General features: G+C 65.0%; 2 protein-coding genes across 3 annotated transcripts; one reads left to right on the top strand and one right to left on the bottom strand.

Annotated features, from left to right (window-relative positions):
* Positions 1–110: 110 nt before the first annotated feature.
* On the bottom strand, positions 111–12,631 carry ANAPC2 (anaphase promoting complex subunit 2). 2 transcript variants are annotated; one of them, XM_044264441.1, is made up of 14 exons: positions 12,498–12,631; positions 11,672–12,294; positions 10,675–10,807; positions 9,530–9,704; positions 9,079–9,198; positions 8,570–8,687; positions 7,490–7,671; positions 7,001–7,142; positions 6,576–6,651; positions 6,286–6,489; positions 2,847–2,976; positions 2,442–2,677; positions 2,193–2,342; positions 111–882 (listed from the first exon to the last, which is right to left on the bottom strand). In XM_044264441.1, exons 1-14 carry the CDS (start codon positions 12,600–12,602, stop codon positions 643–645), a joined length of 2,634 nt encoding a protein of 877 aa, XP_044120376.1. In that variant the 5' UTR covers positions 12,603–12,631; the 3' UTR covers positions 111–642. The 2 variants fall into 2 exon arrangements, with proteins under 2 accessions (XP_044120376.1, XP_044120377.1); XM_044264442.1 differs by lacking the exon at positions 111–882 and having other exon boundaries at positions 1,598–2,342.
* A 99-nt stretch (positions 12,632–12,730) lies between these two features.
* Positions 12,731–14,246, top strand: SSNA1 (SS nuclear autoantigen 1). Its single transcript, XM_044264196.1, has 3 exons — positions 12,731–12,829; positions 13,304–13,503; positions 13,763–14,246. The coding sequence occupies exons 1-3, from the start codon at positions 12,778–12,780 to the stop codon at positions 13,865–13,867; spliced, it is 357 nt and encodes a 118-aa protein (XP_044120131.1). The 5' UTR covers positions 12,731–12,777; the 3' UTR covers positions 13,868–14,246.
* The last annotated feature ends 728 nt before the right edge of the window (positions 14,247–14,974 follow it).

The raw sequence follows: 14,974 nt of genomic DNA, 5'->3' as shown, positions 1-14,974 counted from the left end.
TGCCCTGGGGTGGGGCAGGTAGGGTGGACAGGGGCCTGGGAGCCACTTCAGAGTGCCCTGCTGGACCCAGGACCAAGGCAAGGATGGAGCTGCCCTGGCCTTGGGGATGGTGCTTTTTGGGGAAGGGGAGGACACCCATGCTCAGGCCCCGGGGAAGCGGAGACAGTGACCTGGAACACCTGTGGGGGGAGGGGAGGGCCTGGTTTTGTCTCAGGATCCCGGGAGGCTGGGACAAGCAGGGGTTGAGGGGGACACCTGTGCTCACTGCCCTCCCTCACACTGGCTGTCCTGAGGAGGATCTCGCCTACACCCACCAGGGCTCAGGTCCAGGGGCATGTCCGGGGCCCTTCCACCCCCCAGGGAGGTGGGGGGCACTGCCCACAAGTCTCCCCAGAACCACCTCCCCTGGAGCAGCTGGCTCGGACGTGGTGCATCTTCTGTCAAGCGGCCAAGCGCCGCCCGAAGGGCCCACCTGCAGGCTGTGGCATCTTCAGAGTTAACCCCAGCCGCTCCCCTGGCCTCCTGCACCCCTCCCACTTCCCCTAAGGACTTGGCCAAGCAAACCACGCAGGCAGCAGGAGGAACTGCCCCCCTCAAACGGCTGATCCCACAGGGTCCCACGGGCAGGGATGCAGAGGGGCCTCAGCTGACCCCTGCCCACTGGGGACCTTCCTGATTCCTGACACAAGTGACCCCTCCTAGGGGAGCGGTCAGGGACCGGCCAGCCGTTTCTGGCACACCTCTGTATCTGTTAATGCTGTAACCCAAGACACAGCTTTTTAACCACATTCGTCCACAAACCATGTCCAAAGGCACAGGGAGCAGAAGCGCTGCGTCAGGAGTGGACACCGCCCCTGCAGGCCGGTCTAGCAGGTTTGCAGCCTGGTCAGGACGACAGAGGTACACTCAGCCCCGTGCCAGGTGGCCTTCCGTGTGGAGGGAATGGCTGGTGTCAGAGGCTCCAGGGCACCCACCCAGAATTTGGAGGAAACAGGGAGGCCCCTTCTTCTAAGTGACCACAGCACAGCAGCCTTGGTGGCGTGCAGAGACCAAGGGAGGGAGACACCGCCTGCTAAGACTATGTGCCTAGTTTCCACCACTTTGTCCTCCAAACCCATGGCCAACACAATGCTCTGGGGTGAGATGGGGAAGTCCCAGAAGAGGGTCGACCTCAGGGCCCCTGTGCAACAGGCCCGGGAGGAGAGGTGTAGGCACTGGAAGACAGCCGGGGGGGGGGGGGGGGGGGCGGGCGTGGGGGGCAAGGGTGTGCAGGGGCAGCAGGCATGGCTCCAGGCCTGGGAGTGCACCCTGGGCGGGCAGGAGCAGGAGGGTGGAGACTCCTTCCCAGGGGCCTCTGTCGCCTGGGAGGTCAGCGGCCCCAGCTAGAGCGGAGCTCCCAGCACCGGAGGCTACGGCACTAGCCCGGGTGGGGCCAACACCCTTCCCCACCTTCTGGGACCTCTGGGGCAGGGGCAGTGGTAGGCCCCCCGAAACCCCTTGGACAGGCCCCCCTGTGTGTTCTGGACACAATGGGCCTCCCAGCTGCCCTAGAGGCTGGACTCACAGAAGTCTTCCCCTGTTCTCCTAACCGCACGTCTGAGGGCACAGAAACTAACTTTATTGTGAACCACAAACAGCCAGCCCCTCCTGCCAGAGACGCGAGGAGGCGCCCGGCTGCCTGTCCATCTCACGCATTCCGATGGCGTCCATGCGTCCCGGCAACACCCCTGGACCTTCAGGCCAGGAAAAGGGCTGGGGACCCAAGGGCTCCCTCCAAAGGCCAGAGTGTAGCTCGGGGCTGGAACCCTCCCGTGTGAGCTCCTGCCTGAGCTTCAGGCTCAGAGGTGAGCTGTCACCAGCTGGTGTGGCCTAGGAACACCTGTGTGCTGGGGCTCTGGGTCTGGAGCCCAGCCCAGGTGTACAGGCCAGGACGGGGGCCTGGCCACCCGTGTGTTTCCCCTCGCCTGCTCCCAGGGAGCCAGGTCCTGCGAAACGGGGGTGGAGAGGTCAGTCTGGAGGGAGAGCCTGGACCACAGGATCGTGATGGGCCCACAAAGCCACCAGGACAGGGAGAGGACGGAGACCATCTGCTTTACTCCGCGCTGTGAGGCTGGGCAGGCCCGGGGGGATCAGCTGCAGCTCTTGGGCAGGCGGTAGACACCGGCCGAGTAGACAAGCTGCTGGTCACGCACCTTCTTCTGCAGGAAGCCCTGCAGCTCCTGCAGGTCGATCTCGGCCAGCGCGGGCCCCGTGACCACAAACATGCGCAGCATGCTGTAGATGCGCTCCAGAGAGAGGCTCTCCAGGTTGGTCAGCATGGCCTGGATGTACGTCCAGAAGAGCTGCGCAGACAGACGCCCGCCGGCCGTCAGGCCCCCCGGCCCCCGGCCATCCAGACGGCCGCCCCCCACCCCGGCCGCCCCCCAGCCCCTCCGCCGTACCAGCAGCTCCTCCTCCTTCTGGTCAGCCTGGGAGGCCATGCCCGAGTCGCTGTCCTCATCGCTGTCGATGAGCACCAGGCTGTCCCGGTCGTGCGGCCGCTCCTCCTCCACGACCGAGAAGGTCCCGGCCGGCTCCTCCCGCAGCACGCCCTGCTGCAGCCACACCGACATCCGCCGCCGCAGCAGCGCCACGGGCATCTTGACCACCTTGCTCAGCTCGTCCAGGGTCCAGCTGGCTGTGCGGGGAAGCCGGGGCCACTGCACCCACAGGGCAAGGCCGAGCTTTCCCGCCCTCCACCCCTGCTACGTGGGCCCCATCCGGCTTCCCAGAGGTCAGTAGGTGCTTAGCAGGTGGCCCCCGGGGAGGCATGGCGGGGGCAGGCTGGCTAGAAGTCGGGGGCTCACCTTGGTCCTGGAAGTACAGCAAGACCACCGCCTGCACAGGAGTCACGGCCACAGACAGGGTGCGGTCGGCCAGCTCCACGTCCATGGTCACCAGGCCCAGGGTGTGCTTCCAGCTGAGGGTCCGCATGGCCTGGGGAGGGCCGGAGTTAGCGTGGGCGGCCCGGTGGAGCCCCGTGGAACCGCGAGGGAAGGGCTCCCTGACCTGCCCCTACCGGGCCGTCAGCAGCAGCAGCAGGAGAGGACAGGGCTCTGGCTCCCACTCCCACCTGCTCCCCGGCTTGTCGAACACTGAGCACGGGAGGGGCAGCGAGCACGGCGGACAGATCGGTCTCCGAGAAACATGTCCGCATCCTGACCCCTTCCCCCGAGTGTGACCTGTGCTGGAGAGCGGGTCATCGCAGGTGGGGCCAGTGACATGAGGTCATCTGAAGTACAAGGGGCCCCGACGGAACATGACCAGCATCCCCTGGGGGGGGGGGCAGTGTGATGACGGAGGCAGAGGCCACAAGGACACAGCCACACGCCGAGACTCCAAGTAAGGCCTGCAAAGCCCCTCCCTCAATGCACATGCTTGTGAAGCCCGGACTGCCCTGAAGGAGCGTGGGAAGGAAAGCCATGCCGAGGACATGAGCGAGCCTGTCCGTGGCTCTGCTGGAGGACACCCTCGTCAAACTGGAGGACGTGCGACCCCACCGCCCGTTTGCACAGGCCAGGCTGAGGGAAGTGTGGGAGGGCGGCCTCGTGGTGGCCGCAAACCTGCTCCATGTAGGAGACGGAGCCCAGAGGGCACCAGAGACCCGCGCTCTGACCCCGGAGCCCACTGACAGCTGCAGAAGAGCCCGGACAGAGACAGGCTGGCAGGAAGGGGGTGCGTGACGGTGGACGGGGCCCCAGAGAATCAGGCAGCAGCCTGCACTGAAGGAGGGGAGCCACCTGGCTCCTGAGGCTGGCTCTGCGCGCACGCGGGAGGCGTAGAGGCCTGGCCAGCAGGCTAGGAACACAGCCATGCGGTCACCCAAGCTCTTCTACTGGCTTTTGACTGACTTGGGGCCTGCGACCCCTTCCTTCCTTCAGACGTCTTCCTCTTGGGCCCTCTTGGAAGGCCCAAACCTTCCCAGATGCCCTTTGGAAGCACCAACTCCCCGTCCGCTCTCCCAAGTTCGCAGCTAGAACGGAGCCCTGCCCAGAATGGGCTGCACCATCGCGCTCTCCCCCAATTCAGATGACACTCAACACTGGACTCTGGGGTTGCTGTGAGCTTGGAGGCGGTGCTGGAAAGGCAAGGACTCTATGGCCCTTGCTTGAATGTGTTTTGCATGGAGGAAGGACATGAGTTTCAGGGAGGGCTGGAGAGTGGAGCGTTGTATGTTGTGTCCCTCAACAAGATGCTCAAGTCCTACCCCCAGTGAGCTCATTCTGACAGAGCGGGCCCTGACCCAACACGCTGGTGCCCTCTCAGGAGGAATGTGGCCAGAGAGAGACGTGCGGAGAATGCCGCATCACAACGCAGGCAGAAGCTGACAGATATGGCCACAAGGCACGGGACGCCTGGAGCCACCAGAAGCTGGAAGAGGCAGGAAAGAAGCCTCCCCTGGAGCCTCTGGAGAGAGAACAGCCCCACGACCGATCACTCGATTTTGGACTTTTAGCTGCCCCAGAACTGAGACAATAAATTTGCACTGTCTTAAGCCCTGTTTGTGGTACTTTGTTTCAGTAGCCCCAGGACACTGACACAGCCACTCTGGGCCAAGTACTAAGAGTCTCTCAACAACCCCTCAGCTCTAAAGGGGGAGACAACAGCGAACCCCACTTTGGAAAGAGAATATGGGAGCAGAAGCCCCAGCTTGCCCAAGTCACAACCAGCAGAGCCACGGACAGGCCACCACTCCAGCCCATAGTGGGGCAGAGGCGAGGCCCAGCAGCAGAAGGCACGGCTAAGGGTACTCCGTGGCTGCCCAGCCACCCACACGTGTCCAGCATGATCCTCGGGCCAAGAGTTCAGTTGGTGGGAGGCAGAGACACTGTGGCCACAGGCCTGACCTCCAACATGGCCCTGCAGCCCGCCCCCGCCCCCCCAGTATCCAGCTGCTCTTAAGGACAAGCAGGCCGCAACATGGCCATCAGTCAGGCACGTCAGGCCTGAGCAGAAGGACATGGCCGAGCCCTCCTGGGACCCACGGCAAGACCCCGGCTGGAGGTCGTGGGGCCGCTCCCGGCAGCAGCTCCTTGCCAACAAGGCAGCCAGAAGGGGCAGGGAGAAGGCGGCGAGCACAAGCTGTCCTCAAGCTGGGAGAGTTGGGGTGCACTGTGGGCAGGCTCCGGACTGAGCACCTCACCACGGTCCGCAGCAGAAACCACGGGTGCTCCAGTGGCCCAGCGGGAGCCGGTGAGAGCCACACACACCCTCGCAGCCTTGTGCAGTGCTGCCCCGAATGCGGCCCCACGCCCGTTTGGCCTCCCCACTCCAGAACCTCCTGCCCTGCTCCCGCCCTTGACGGTCTCTGGATGGGAACCCCCCTCCCTCCAGAACTAGCTCCAGGCCCAGAACGTGGAGAACCCACCATCTCTCCCACTACCCGGCTCTGCTGTCCCCTCCCCCAGCTCCTCCATCCCCCCACTGACTGGTCTCCCTCCCAGGGCTCTGTCCTGAGGGCTGATGGTCCATCTCTGGAGTGTTCCAGATGCCCCCAGGGCTCCAGCCCTGCTCCCCAGACACCTACTGTGTCCTCTGCTCCGGAGCCCAGGGGCCCCTCACAACTCAGACCAAGTGCCCCAGAACCTGCTTTACCAGTCCCCAGAAACCTACGACAGGCACCCTAGCCCCCCACTCTCTCTAGACACGGGTCCACCTGCCACCTGCACTCCCAAGCCTGAACCACCCCACACGGCCTGCAGCGCACCCCTCTCTCCTCCTGCCCGATTCTAGGCCCTCAGGGCCCCAACAGAAGACAACAGCATCCTGGTCCTCCAGCGCCCTGGGGCCCGGGAAGGCAGCTTCTAGGGAAGCAAGCTAGACAGTGCAGGGACAGAGCAGGGTCCTGGAAGTCAAATCCCTCACGGGTAACTGGAAAAGTCCTGGAGGCAGACAGCCACAGAGCAGACAGAGGTCCCTGACTCTCCCTGGGACGACCCCGGCACCCCGGCCGCTGGTTCGGAGACATCAGAGGGTAGACAGCAGAAGAGGAAGCCCAGAAGGGTGGGAAGGCATGGGCCACGCAGCCCCTCTGTCAGTACAGGGTGGGGAGGCCCCCACACGCACAGGTGCAGGGGTCCCGGAGGGAGCAGGACACGCCCCCCCCCACCCCGCCCCCTGCCCGACACAGAGACAGGGGGCTCCGGAGAGGACCGCAGGGAGGGGCCGCACCCAGCTGCTGCTGCACAGCGGGGCTGGAAGGGTCGCTTGCCCCCAGTTCCCAACCCAGGAAGGTGTGCACAGTACCTTCAGCTTCTCATACTTCTTGCAGTAAACCTCAAGGGCCTCCCGGATGTCCTCGGGGACCTCCAGCTTCTCGTCCTTGAAGGGTGGCCAGAACTCGCTGGACAGGATGACGGCATAGACCCCGAAAGGCGGCTGCTCCTCTGCGGGACGCTTCTCATCCTCCTCGCGGATGTTGGCATTAATGCGACGGGAATCTGCCATGTCCTGGGGGAAGAGAGGGGTCTCAGAGGCCCCAGGACTGGGCTGGGGGTGAGGCCGGCCCAGCCGGACTGGGAGCCCCAGAAGCCCACCTTCAGCATGACCTCGCAGAAGTGCATCGGGGCCTCCCCAAACCGCAGCTTCAGCAGCTCCACGTTGCGGATCTCCCTGAAAAGATGCACCTCTGGGGGCCTGCCGTGTGCCCCCCACCCGGAGATGCTGCACAGGCAGTCCCCCCAGGGGTGCAAGGGCACCCCCAGGCCAGGAGGAGACACCCCCAGGCCAGGAGGAGAAGGGGAAGTGCAGGTGCTACCATCGAGACCCTGGGCCTGCTCCATCCCAGCAGAGATCTGGGGGTCCCCGGGCACCCGGCTCCCCAAGCTCCTGGGCCGCGCACACCCCGCCCCCCCACCAGCCTGCAGGACCACGGCTGAGCACAGGCCCGGCCTCGCTTGGCAGCACGAGGCAGCTTCCTTCCGGAGCAGGGCAGCTGCCCAGCGGCCACTGCAAGCCTCACCGCTCGGGACTGAAGCTGAACTGGTGCAGCAGGCGGTCGGCCAGCAGCGAGCGGTACTCGTTGATGAAGAGGTCCTTGCTGCCATAGATGCTGACCAGAAGGCTGATGATGTCCGAGGAGCGCCGCTTGGAACTGGACTTGCCTGCGTGGCACAGGGGTGGCGGCCGGGGGAGCGCTGAGGAAGTACCATCCGCACCCAGGCGGGGCCCACCCCACCAAGCCCGCGAGGTCCACGCTCAGATCCCAGGGTGGGGCGGGCTGGTGGTGCGCACGCCGCCCATGAATCTGTTCTCCAAGCAGCTGGGACGGGGACACAGGCCGCTGTGGGTCCGCTCAGGCCCGCGGAAGCACCCTGGGCAAGGGGCTGGTTTAGGCGGGGACAGCGGACGCCCTCCAGCCTCGGGGCTCGTGAGGACACAAGACCAGAGCGTCTGCCTTACTGCAGCCTCCCCCGCGACCCGGAGCCGGGCAGGGCTGGCGGGCACTGACCTGGATCAGCATCCACGGGGTCGGGGACCCAGTCCTCTGGCTCTCCAGAGTCATCCTCGCTGTCCTGACCGGTCTCCAGGCTCGCTGGATCCGTCTTGGACAGCTCAACAGCCAAGTCTCCTGTCCCGTCGGAGTCCCCCGTCAGCCCAGCCACAATCTGCCGCACTGTGTCCTCCCGCGTCCTGCCGAACGGGAGTGCTGCTGGCCCTCTCAGCGCCTGTCCCTGCTCACCGCACTGGCCCGTACCACCTCACCTCCCCCGTGGCAGCCGCATCCGTGAGCCACATGCTTCAGGTAAGTCTACCAAACTGCGTCCGAAAAGGTAGTAACGATAACCGACATAACTGAGACAAAGACCCCCGTCTTCTGGGAACCCCAAGAACTGAAACAGTAAGACAAAACCAGGGTGCCGGGGGCTCAGTCGTTAAGCGCCTGCCTTCGGCTCAGGTCACCATCCTGGAGTCCTGGGATGGAGCCTGGCGTTGGGCTCCCTGCTCAGCAGGGGGTCTGCTTCTCCCTCTCCGTCTCCCCCTCCCCACTGCTGGTGCATGCGCTTTCCCTCCTTTTTTTTCAAAATAAATAAAATCATTAAAGAAAGACAGAAACAAGACCAGGCCCTTTGCACCAAGACCCCGGAGCTTCGACCACCCCGAGGTGTTTCCGCAGCTGGGCCACGGCACCCGCTCAGACACGCTCTCGGGCAGCCCACCCAACAGTCCCTGCTGCTCATCACGGGCGAGGCTGAGCCCAGGATCCCTCCTCCTCCTCAGCCTGGGGGCCTGGCCAGCCCGGCAAAACTGAGCTGGGGCCTCTCTGTGCTGGGAGGAGGGGCAGGGACAGAGGGCAGGGTGCACAGCGGGGCCCCAGTGTCTGCGCACTGGGTGACAGCTACAGTGGCAGGCACCAGCAACAGGAAGGGCCCTGGCCTCGACCAGGCCTTGTGGCCCAACAGGAAGGACAGAGTGTCCCTGGTGTCCTGGGGTACACCAAGACCTAGGGGGAACTTGGCTGTACACACGGAGCTAGGAGACAAGGGCCTCACGTCGGAGCCGCTCCCCAGGGCCTGCCTGCGACACTCACCTCAGGTAGCGGCGAACGGGCTCGCAGGCCACCTCCAGGATGACCATGGACGGGTCCAGCACACGCAGGGCCTTGATGGCCGATATGTAGAGGGTGATGATGTCGCACGTGTTCACGCCTACGGCCAGGAGGGAGGGCGGTCGTCCGCGCAGCACCCGGGAGCGCTGGCCTGACAGCACACAGGTGCACCCCAACAGGTGGGCTTCCAGCTGCCCCTGTGACCTCACTCCCCAGGGTACCAGCGTGACATGCAGGAAGCAGCCCCTTTCTCCCCCAACTCTCGGCGGCTTTCCCCAGAACGTCCCTGGATCCCAAACCCCCTCCCTGGATGGCCTGTTCTGTGGGGATCATGCACCCCCTCTGCCTGCAGGCCACAGCCCTCCCTCCCTGCAACTCCTTCGAGGGAGGACCAAGCCGAGCACCCCGGCTCTCCCAAGGACTGCACAAACCCACTCCCTACACATCCCCTGGCGCAGGGAGGCCAGACCCTTGGGTTGCAGCTTCGGCACCTGGATGGAGGAGGCGTGTCTCCAGGGCAGCCTTGAGGGACAGGAGCAGCTGCTGCCTCTGGTCAGTTCTCTCCAAGCAGTACTTGAGGTCCTCGACGGCTGGCCGGGAGTCCGGGAAGTCTGCAGAAGCGCACCAGGCCTTGCCTACACATGCCAGCACGCACGCACTGTGCACGCAAGTGAGGACGCAAGTGGGCAGGGCCCCGAGGCTGAGCAGCCGGACCTCCGTTCAGCAACACTGCGGGACACCTGCTGGGGCTCCAGATCACCCCTGCACCCTCCTAAGCCCACAACCCCCCATGGTGCAGAAGGACAGCGCAGGGACATGAAGCTGGAAGGAGGAGCGTGGACACCCAGAAGCACTGTCCGCTGCCCCGTCACCCCTGCCCTGACCCTGAGCTGGGGCAGCCCACGCTGACGGTGGGGGCTCCTCCAGCGCTCAGGGGCCGACCTCGGATGATGCTGAAGAGTTCCTCGATGCGCAGGCTGGCATAGATCCGGTAGAAGAACCGCTGCACGTGGCAGCGCCAGCGACGCAGTGTGTTGCCGGCTTCCGGGGACGCAGGCCGGGCCGGGCCATCCTGCAGGAACACCTTGCCCAACCAGCCCACCACCCTCTCGATCCACTGTTGGAAGAGCACAGGGATGGAGAGGTAAGGAGCTGAGCCCCAGCCTGACCAGCAGCGACCGGGAGAGGCCGCACAGCTAGCTAGCCACCCTGCAGTCAGTCCTGGGGCGTCCCTAAGGCCGCCTGCTACGCAGTAGGACACATCAAAATCAGCAGGATAATGGGCCCAAAGGGGCGCCCCGGGCCTCCTCTCACTGTGCCCCACACCTTCAGAACATCAGTGCCCAGACAACTCTGGCAACAGTGGCTCTGACGCAGGGCAAGGAGAGCGTGCTCACCAACTCAGTGGACAGACACCGCCTGGGGACCACGTACCCAACTAGCCATGTGCACACAAGCCTAAGGACCCTTCTGAGCACATGGGCACTTGGCAACATGGCCACGTGGACTCCAGAATACATACGTTCCCCCACCAACTACCAAGCGGTTCTCTGGATGTCCTGCCACCGGGGGAAACCCAGGTGTCCCAGCCAGGCCTCCGGGCTCACGCCCATCCGAGACCACGGCTGCACGGGCACTGGCTCTGATTCCCCATCACGGCCAATCTGTGTTCTCAGGAGACGGTGGAAGAGCATAGGCAAAAAAAAAAGGAGCAGGCTGGACAGTCCCCTGTGGTGGGACCCAGCACCTCCACAACTCTGCGGCATCCAGAGCAGAGCCTCAGACCATGTCCCTGACAGCATGGGTGCCCTGACAGCTGTCACCGGCACACCCCAGACCTTGGCACTGCCTCTAGGCAAGGAATTCCGCACAGACCTCGCCGCACACGTCAAAGGCTCTCTCTCGCGGTCATCAGGGCAGAATGGGGAGGGCCAGCCTTCACCCAGCACCAAGACAGCTTCACCCACCAACCAGGCCCTAGTTCACCCAAGTCTCCATACTCCCACTGCTTCTAAAACCAGGGGTCGGGTCTGCCAGAAACCTTGTCTACAACCTCCGAGGGAAAGGGCCGGTGGGGCTGCCCTTACCTTGTGGAACTCACGCAGAAAGGAGCGCTCATACTCGCCCCGGCATCGGTCCTCCATCCTCTCCTTGGTCACCTGGTGCAAGGTGCTGGTCACAGCCTCGGCACTGACCCGCTCCAACAGACTGAGCCTGTGCCTGGAGGAGAGTCCTGCCCGTGGGGCACGCAGACCACACACCTTTCCCCCCTGCTGCCCTCAGTAACAAAGCCTTCCAGAAAAGCTGCTGGGAGGGAAGAGCCCTGCCCGCCCCAGCTGACTTCTCTGCCCAGGCTGAGACACCGGCCTTCCCCTTGTGAGCAGTGGCTGTGGTTCTCAGGGCCAAAGCCTCAACTCCTCAACACGGCTCTGGAACGGCAGGTAAGTGTGCCCCACGAACGCAGCCATCCCTAGTCTGGCCTTTTGCTGCGGACCCTGGTCAGCAAGGGCAGTGGCACTCAAGAGGACGAAGCACGGTGCTGTGCGTCCTTAATCTGGGACGAACCCAGCAGAAGCCACACGGGGCCTCCCTGCCCCTACTGGCAACAGGACCACCCCTCCCTAATCACGGTCTGCTGCTGCCTCACTTGAGATGACAAGACCGTTACAAACCACCACGAGGAACAAAAGGCCCACAGGTCGGAACGCGGCTTTAACGACAACGTCCCTTCCACTTTAAAAGGCTGGAAAGGCCATCTGCTTGCCCAGCATGTTGGCCTAATCCCCAACTTGTACTGGAAAGAACAAAACCAGCAAGCCCACTGTTGGCAATTACAGGGAAAACAGAGGCCATCCCTTTCCTGGAGAACCTACGCAAGGCGCAGCAGACATCTGTGTGGCCCAGGGCACGTGGAATCACGCAGGCGCTCAGGGCACGCAGAGCGTGAAACCTGGCACCGGTGTGAGCAGCAGAGACACAGGCTCCCAGCACAGAGATCCCAGGGACCCTCCCTGGGCCACGGCCAGCCAGCCGGACCCAGGGCGGTACGTGAGAGTCTGGAAGGACAGAGGCTCGAGTACTCACAGGACCTGGCTGAGCTGGTGAAACTGCTCCAGCGCCTGGCGGCACCAGCACCGCTGCTTGTCACTGCCGCAGCCCGCGCACAGCGGGCTCTGCAGAAGCCGGTAGTACCGCCGCCGCGCGTACCTGCTGTCCAGGTCCCCCTCCAGCTCGGGGTCCGTGCCCCCCTCCCCCTTCCTCTTACTCTGCATGTACACTCTCAGAAAACGGCCGTAGAGGCGCTGAATCATGTCCTGAAAGGTCCTGGGAGTGGAAAAGAACAGGACGCCGCGCAGCGTGGTGTGGACCTTTTCCCGCAGCCCCTGAGCGCCGGCGCCCATCAGCAAGCCCAGGCGCGTCCACTTCTCCAGGAGCTCCAGACTACGCAGGTAGGGGTCCAGCCGGCTCTCCAAGAGGCCGAAGGCGTCCAGAAGAAGCAGAAGGCACTGGGGCTCGTCTGCGCAGTTCTCGCGCTGGGAGATGGTGTTCCAGAACTCCAGGGCGATGTTGGCCTGCAGGTCGTTCTGCAGCACCTCCACGAACCACTCCTCCAGGACCGAATGCAGCCCGTGGCCCCGCAAGACCTCCACCGCCGCCCGCAGCTCCTCCTCCTTGGGCGGCACCGCTCCGCTGGTCCGGGAGGACGCCTGGAGTGCGCAAGGCCGTGAGGACGGAACGCAGGGGTGGGGTTGGGAAGGGCGGAGACAGGCGGGAACCAGCGGGGAAGGCACGGAGCGCAGGGGGAGCTGCGGCCGACGCAGGGGGAGGGCTGCCCGGCGCGCCTAACGGACCCCTGGCTGGACGTCCCGGGAACCCCGCGCGGGCCCGCTGCCCTCTTCCGGGGCCTCACCAGCCCCAGAGCGGCGGGCGGCACCAGCCCGGTGCTCACGGTGTTCCAGGCCACCAACAGCTCCTCTGCAGGCCCGGGGTCGCCGTCGCATCCGGCCGCCGCCATCTGTGCGCCCACCCGCTTCCCGGAGCCGACAGGCGCGGCGCGCGGCGATGACGCACACCAGAGGCGCGCGGCGGTGACGTAGCGGAGGGCGCGCGGTCGGAAGGCAGCGCGCAGGCGCGAGCGGGGGCGGGGGGCGGTAGCGGCGGTTGGGGTGGTCGCGGCCGCGGCGGCGACCATGACCCAGCAGGGCGCGGCGCTGCAGAATTACAACAACGAGCTGGTCAAGTGTGAGCGGCCGCGCGGCGGGGTGCGCCGGGCGGGCTGGGAGGGCGCGGGGCTGGCCGGCTTGCAGGCCCAGGCGGCAGCGGGCCCGCCGTGCGGGGCCGAGCCGGGTGCACGGTCCGTGCGTGGGGGTCTCGGCTCGGACGGCGCCGGAGGCCGTGCGGGGCCGCAGCCGCCGGGCCGGGCCGCAGCCGCCGGGCGCTAGGTGTGTGCGCGGCGAGCGCGGGAACGCACGGCTGGAGCGCGCACTGCCTCCCAGGGGCTCGCCGGCGGGTCTGTGCGGGGCGTCCCTTGACCCTGGAACCCCTAGGAGGTGGGACACTAGCCTGGCTCGGGGGCAGGTGGCCCGGCCAGTCCTGGGCCCTGCAGCACGCTGCCCTGCTGGCAGGCGGTGGGCTCCAGAGGGGGGCGGCAGCTGCCGTGCAGCTTCCTGCGCCGGGTCCCCAGCGCCTGCCCCCCGGCTGCCCCCGTCCCCGCAGGCATCGAGGAGCTCTGCCAGAAGCGCGAGGAGCTGTGCCGGCAGATCCAGCAGGAGGAGGACGAGAAGCAGCGGCTGCAGAACGAGGTGAGGCAGCTGACGGAGAAGCTCGCTCGGGTCAATGAGAACCTGGCGCGCAAGATCGCCTCCCGCAACGAGTTCGACCGGACCATCGCGGAGACCGAGGCTGCTTACCTCAAGGTGGGGTTCCTGGCCCCCGGGAGGTGGAGGGTGGGGGCCGGGGAGCTGCCTGCCGGCGGCGGGAACTAACCTAGCCTGGCTTCCCAGGGTGTGAGGAAGGGGCTTTGGGGTAGTCTCAGAGGCAACAGGGGCCTTGCTGGCCCTGCCCAACCCTCCTCTCAGGGGCTCCCTCTCGGTGCTTCTGACCCAGCGGCTGGTGCTGGCGTGGCCGGAGCTTCCTGACGGGTGGAACGGTGGTAACCGTCACCCGTGTTTCCAGATCCTGGAAAGCTCGCAGACTCTGCTCAGCGTCCTGAAGAGGGAAGCTGGGAACTTGACCAAGGCCACAGCCTCCGAGCAGAAGAGCGGTGGCAAGGACAGCTGACCTGACGCAGGCGGTCGACAGGTTGGCCTCCAGCACTCTGTCTCGACTCCACGACTGCCTCCTTTCACTCTTCCGGGTAGCAGGAGACCATTGCCAAGCTCCACCCGCCCCAGGTGGCGAGGACAGCCCACCAGCTGGAGTCCTGGCCCTGGGCCCACGCAGGATTTGGGGAGGGCAGGCTCTGGGTCACTTCTGCTCAGGGCTTGGGGTCCCCACACTCGCCTGTGCTGCCAGAAAGGCCTTCCCTCCCTAGTCTCAGCACCATGGCTGCGCACTCACCTTGGTGCCCAGGCCAGGGGAGTGGGTGGGGGCCCTCCATCTTGGGGTTTGCTATGGTAGCCTGTGACTATCAGTAAAGATTGTGTTTGTAAAAGTTGGACTACTGCCTGCGGCCTGTGTTTTGAGTGTAGGGCTGCCCGATGCACCCAGAATCAATAGGAGCCGCTGCCCAGCTGTGGCACGACTTGTCTTTGGGAGGGAAAGCCCAGAGCGGCTGTTCCCATAACAAGCCTTATTGGCTTTAAAGGCAGACTTGAGCATCTCCTGTGACCTTGTCACCCACCCTTTCTCCCCACCAGGGCTGCTGGCGCCTTTCCCCCAACTCCACTTAGCCTACCCTACTTTCCGGGGGGTGATCTGCCTGTTGGTCCTGATCTGTGCCATGCCCTCTTACCAGCACAAGGCCCGGCTCAGGGAGATGCCCTCTCAGCACAGGTCCTCCGGACAGGGCTGTGCCCAGCTCCAGGATTCGGAACTTCGCTCAGCCCAGTGAGTCTTCTTCCCAACAGGGAAAATCACACCAAGCACGTCCACTTCCAGCCTTACACGTTGCCTGGGGCCCAGCCCTCCATCCCGAGTCCCCTCTGGGACCATCTCTGCTGCCCGTCAGCCCCTGTGGGGGGTCCCTGCGGCTACTGCTTCCAGGGCCTAGGCAGGTTTGGGAAGCACGTATTGTTTGAGAGGGTCTGGGAAAACCTGGGCCCACCCCACCCAGAAAAACACACTAAGAACACCGTCCTCCTTCCCAAGCTTGCCCACGCAGCATTTCTTACGGGCTTGGCTCTCCCGGAGGGACCCCCTCGTGTTCAGTGCCTGGACCCTAGAGAG

The sequence above is a fragment of the Neovison vison genome, chromosome 9, assembly GCF_020171115.1.
Source record: "Neovison vison isolate M4711 chromosome 9, ASM_NN_V1, whole genome shotgun sequence".
NCBI classification, from domain to species: domain Eukaryota; kingdom Metazoa; phylum Chordata; class Mammalia; order Carnivora; family Mustelidae; genus Neogale; species Neogale vison.
The sequence above is the reverse complement of the archived record's forward strand: the minus strand, read 5'-3'. Positions and strand labels throughout refer to the sequence as shown.

Coding starts and splice junctions, on each gene's coding strand:
- SSNA1 (XM_044264196.1), top strand. CDS start 12,778: ATGACCCAGCAGGGCGCGGCGCTGCAGAATTACAACAACGAGCTGGTC. Junction 12,830..13,303: donor CAACAACGAGCTGGTCAAGT/GTGAGCGGCCGC, acceptor CCGTCCCCGCAG/GCATCGAGGAGCTCTGCCAG. Junction 13,504..13,762: donor CCGAGGCTGCTTACCTCAAG/GTGGGGTTCCTG, acceptor CCGTGTTTCCAG/ATCCTGGAAAGCTCGCAGAC.
- ANAPC2 (XM_044264441.1), bottom strand. CDS start 12,602: ATGGCGGCGGCCGGATGCGACGGCGACCCCGGGCCTGCAGAGGAGCTG. Junction 6,652..7,000: donor TTCAGCTTCAGTCCCGAGCG/GTGAGGCTTGCA, acceptor GCATCTTTTCAG/GGAGATCCGCAACGTGGAGC. Junction 2,343..2,441: donor AGAAGGAGGAGGAGCTGCTG/GTACGGCGGAGG, acceptor CTGTCTGCGCAG/CTCTTCTGGACGTACATCCA.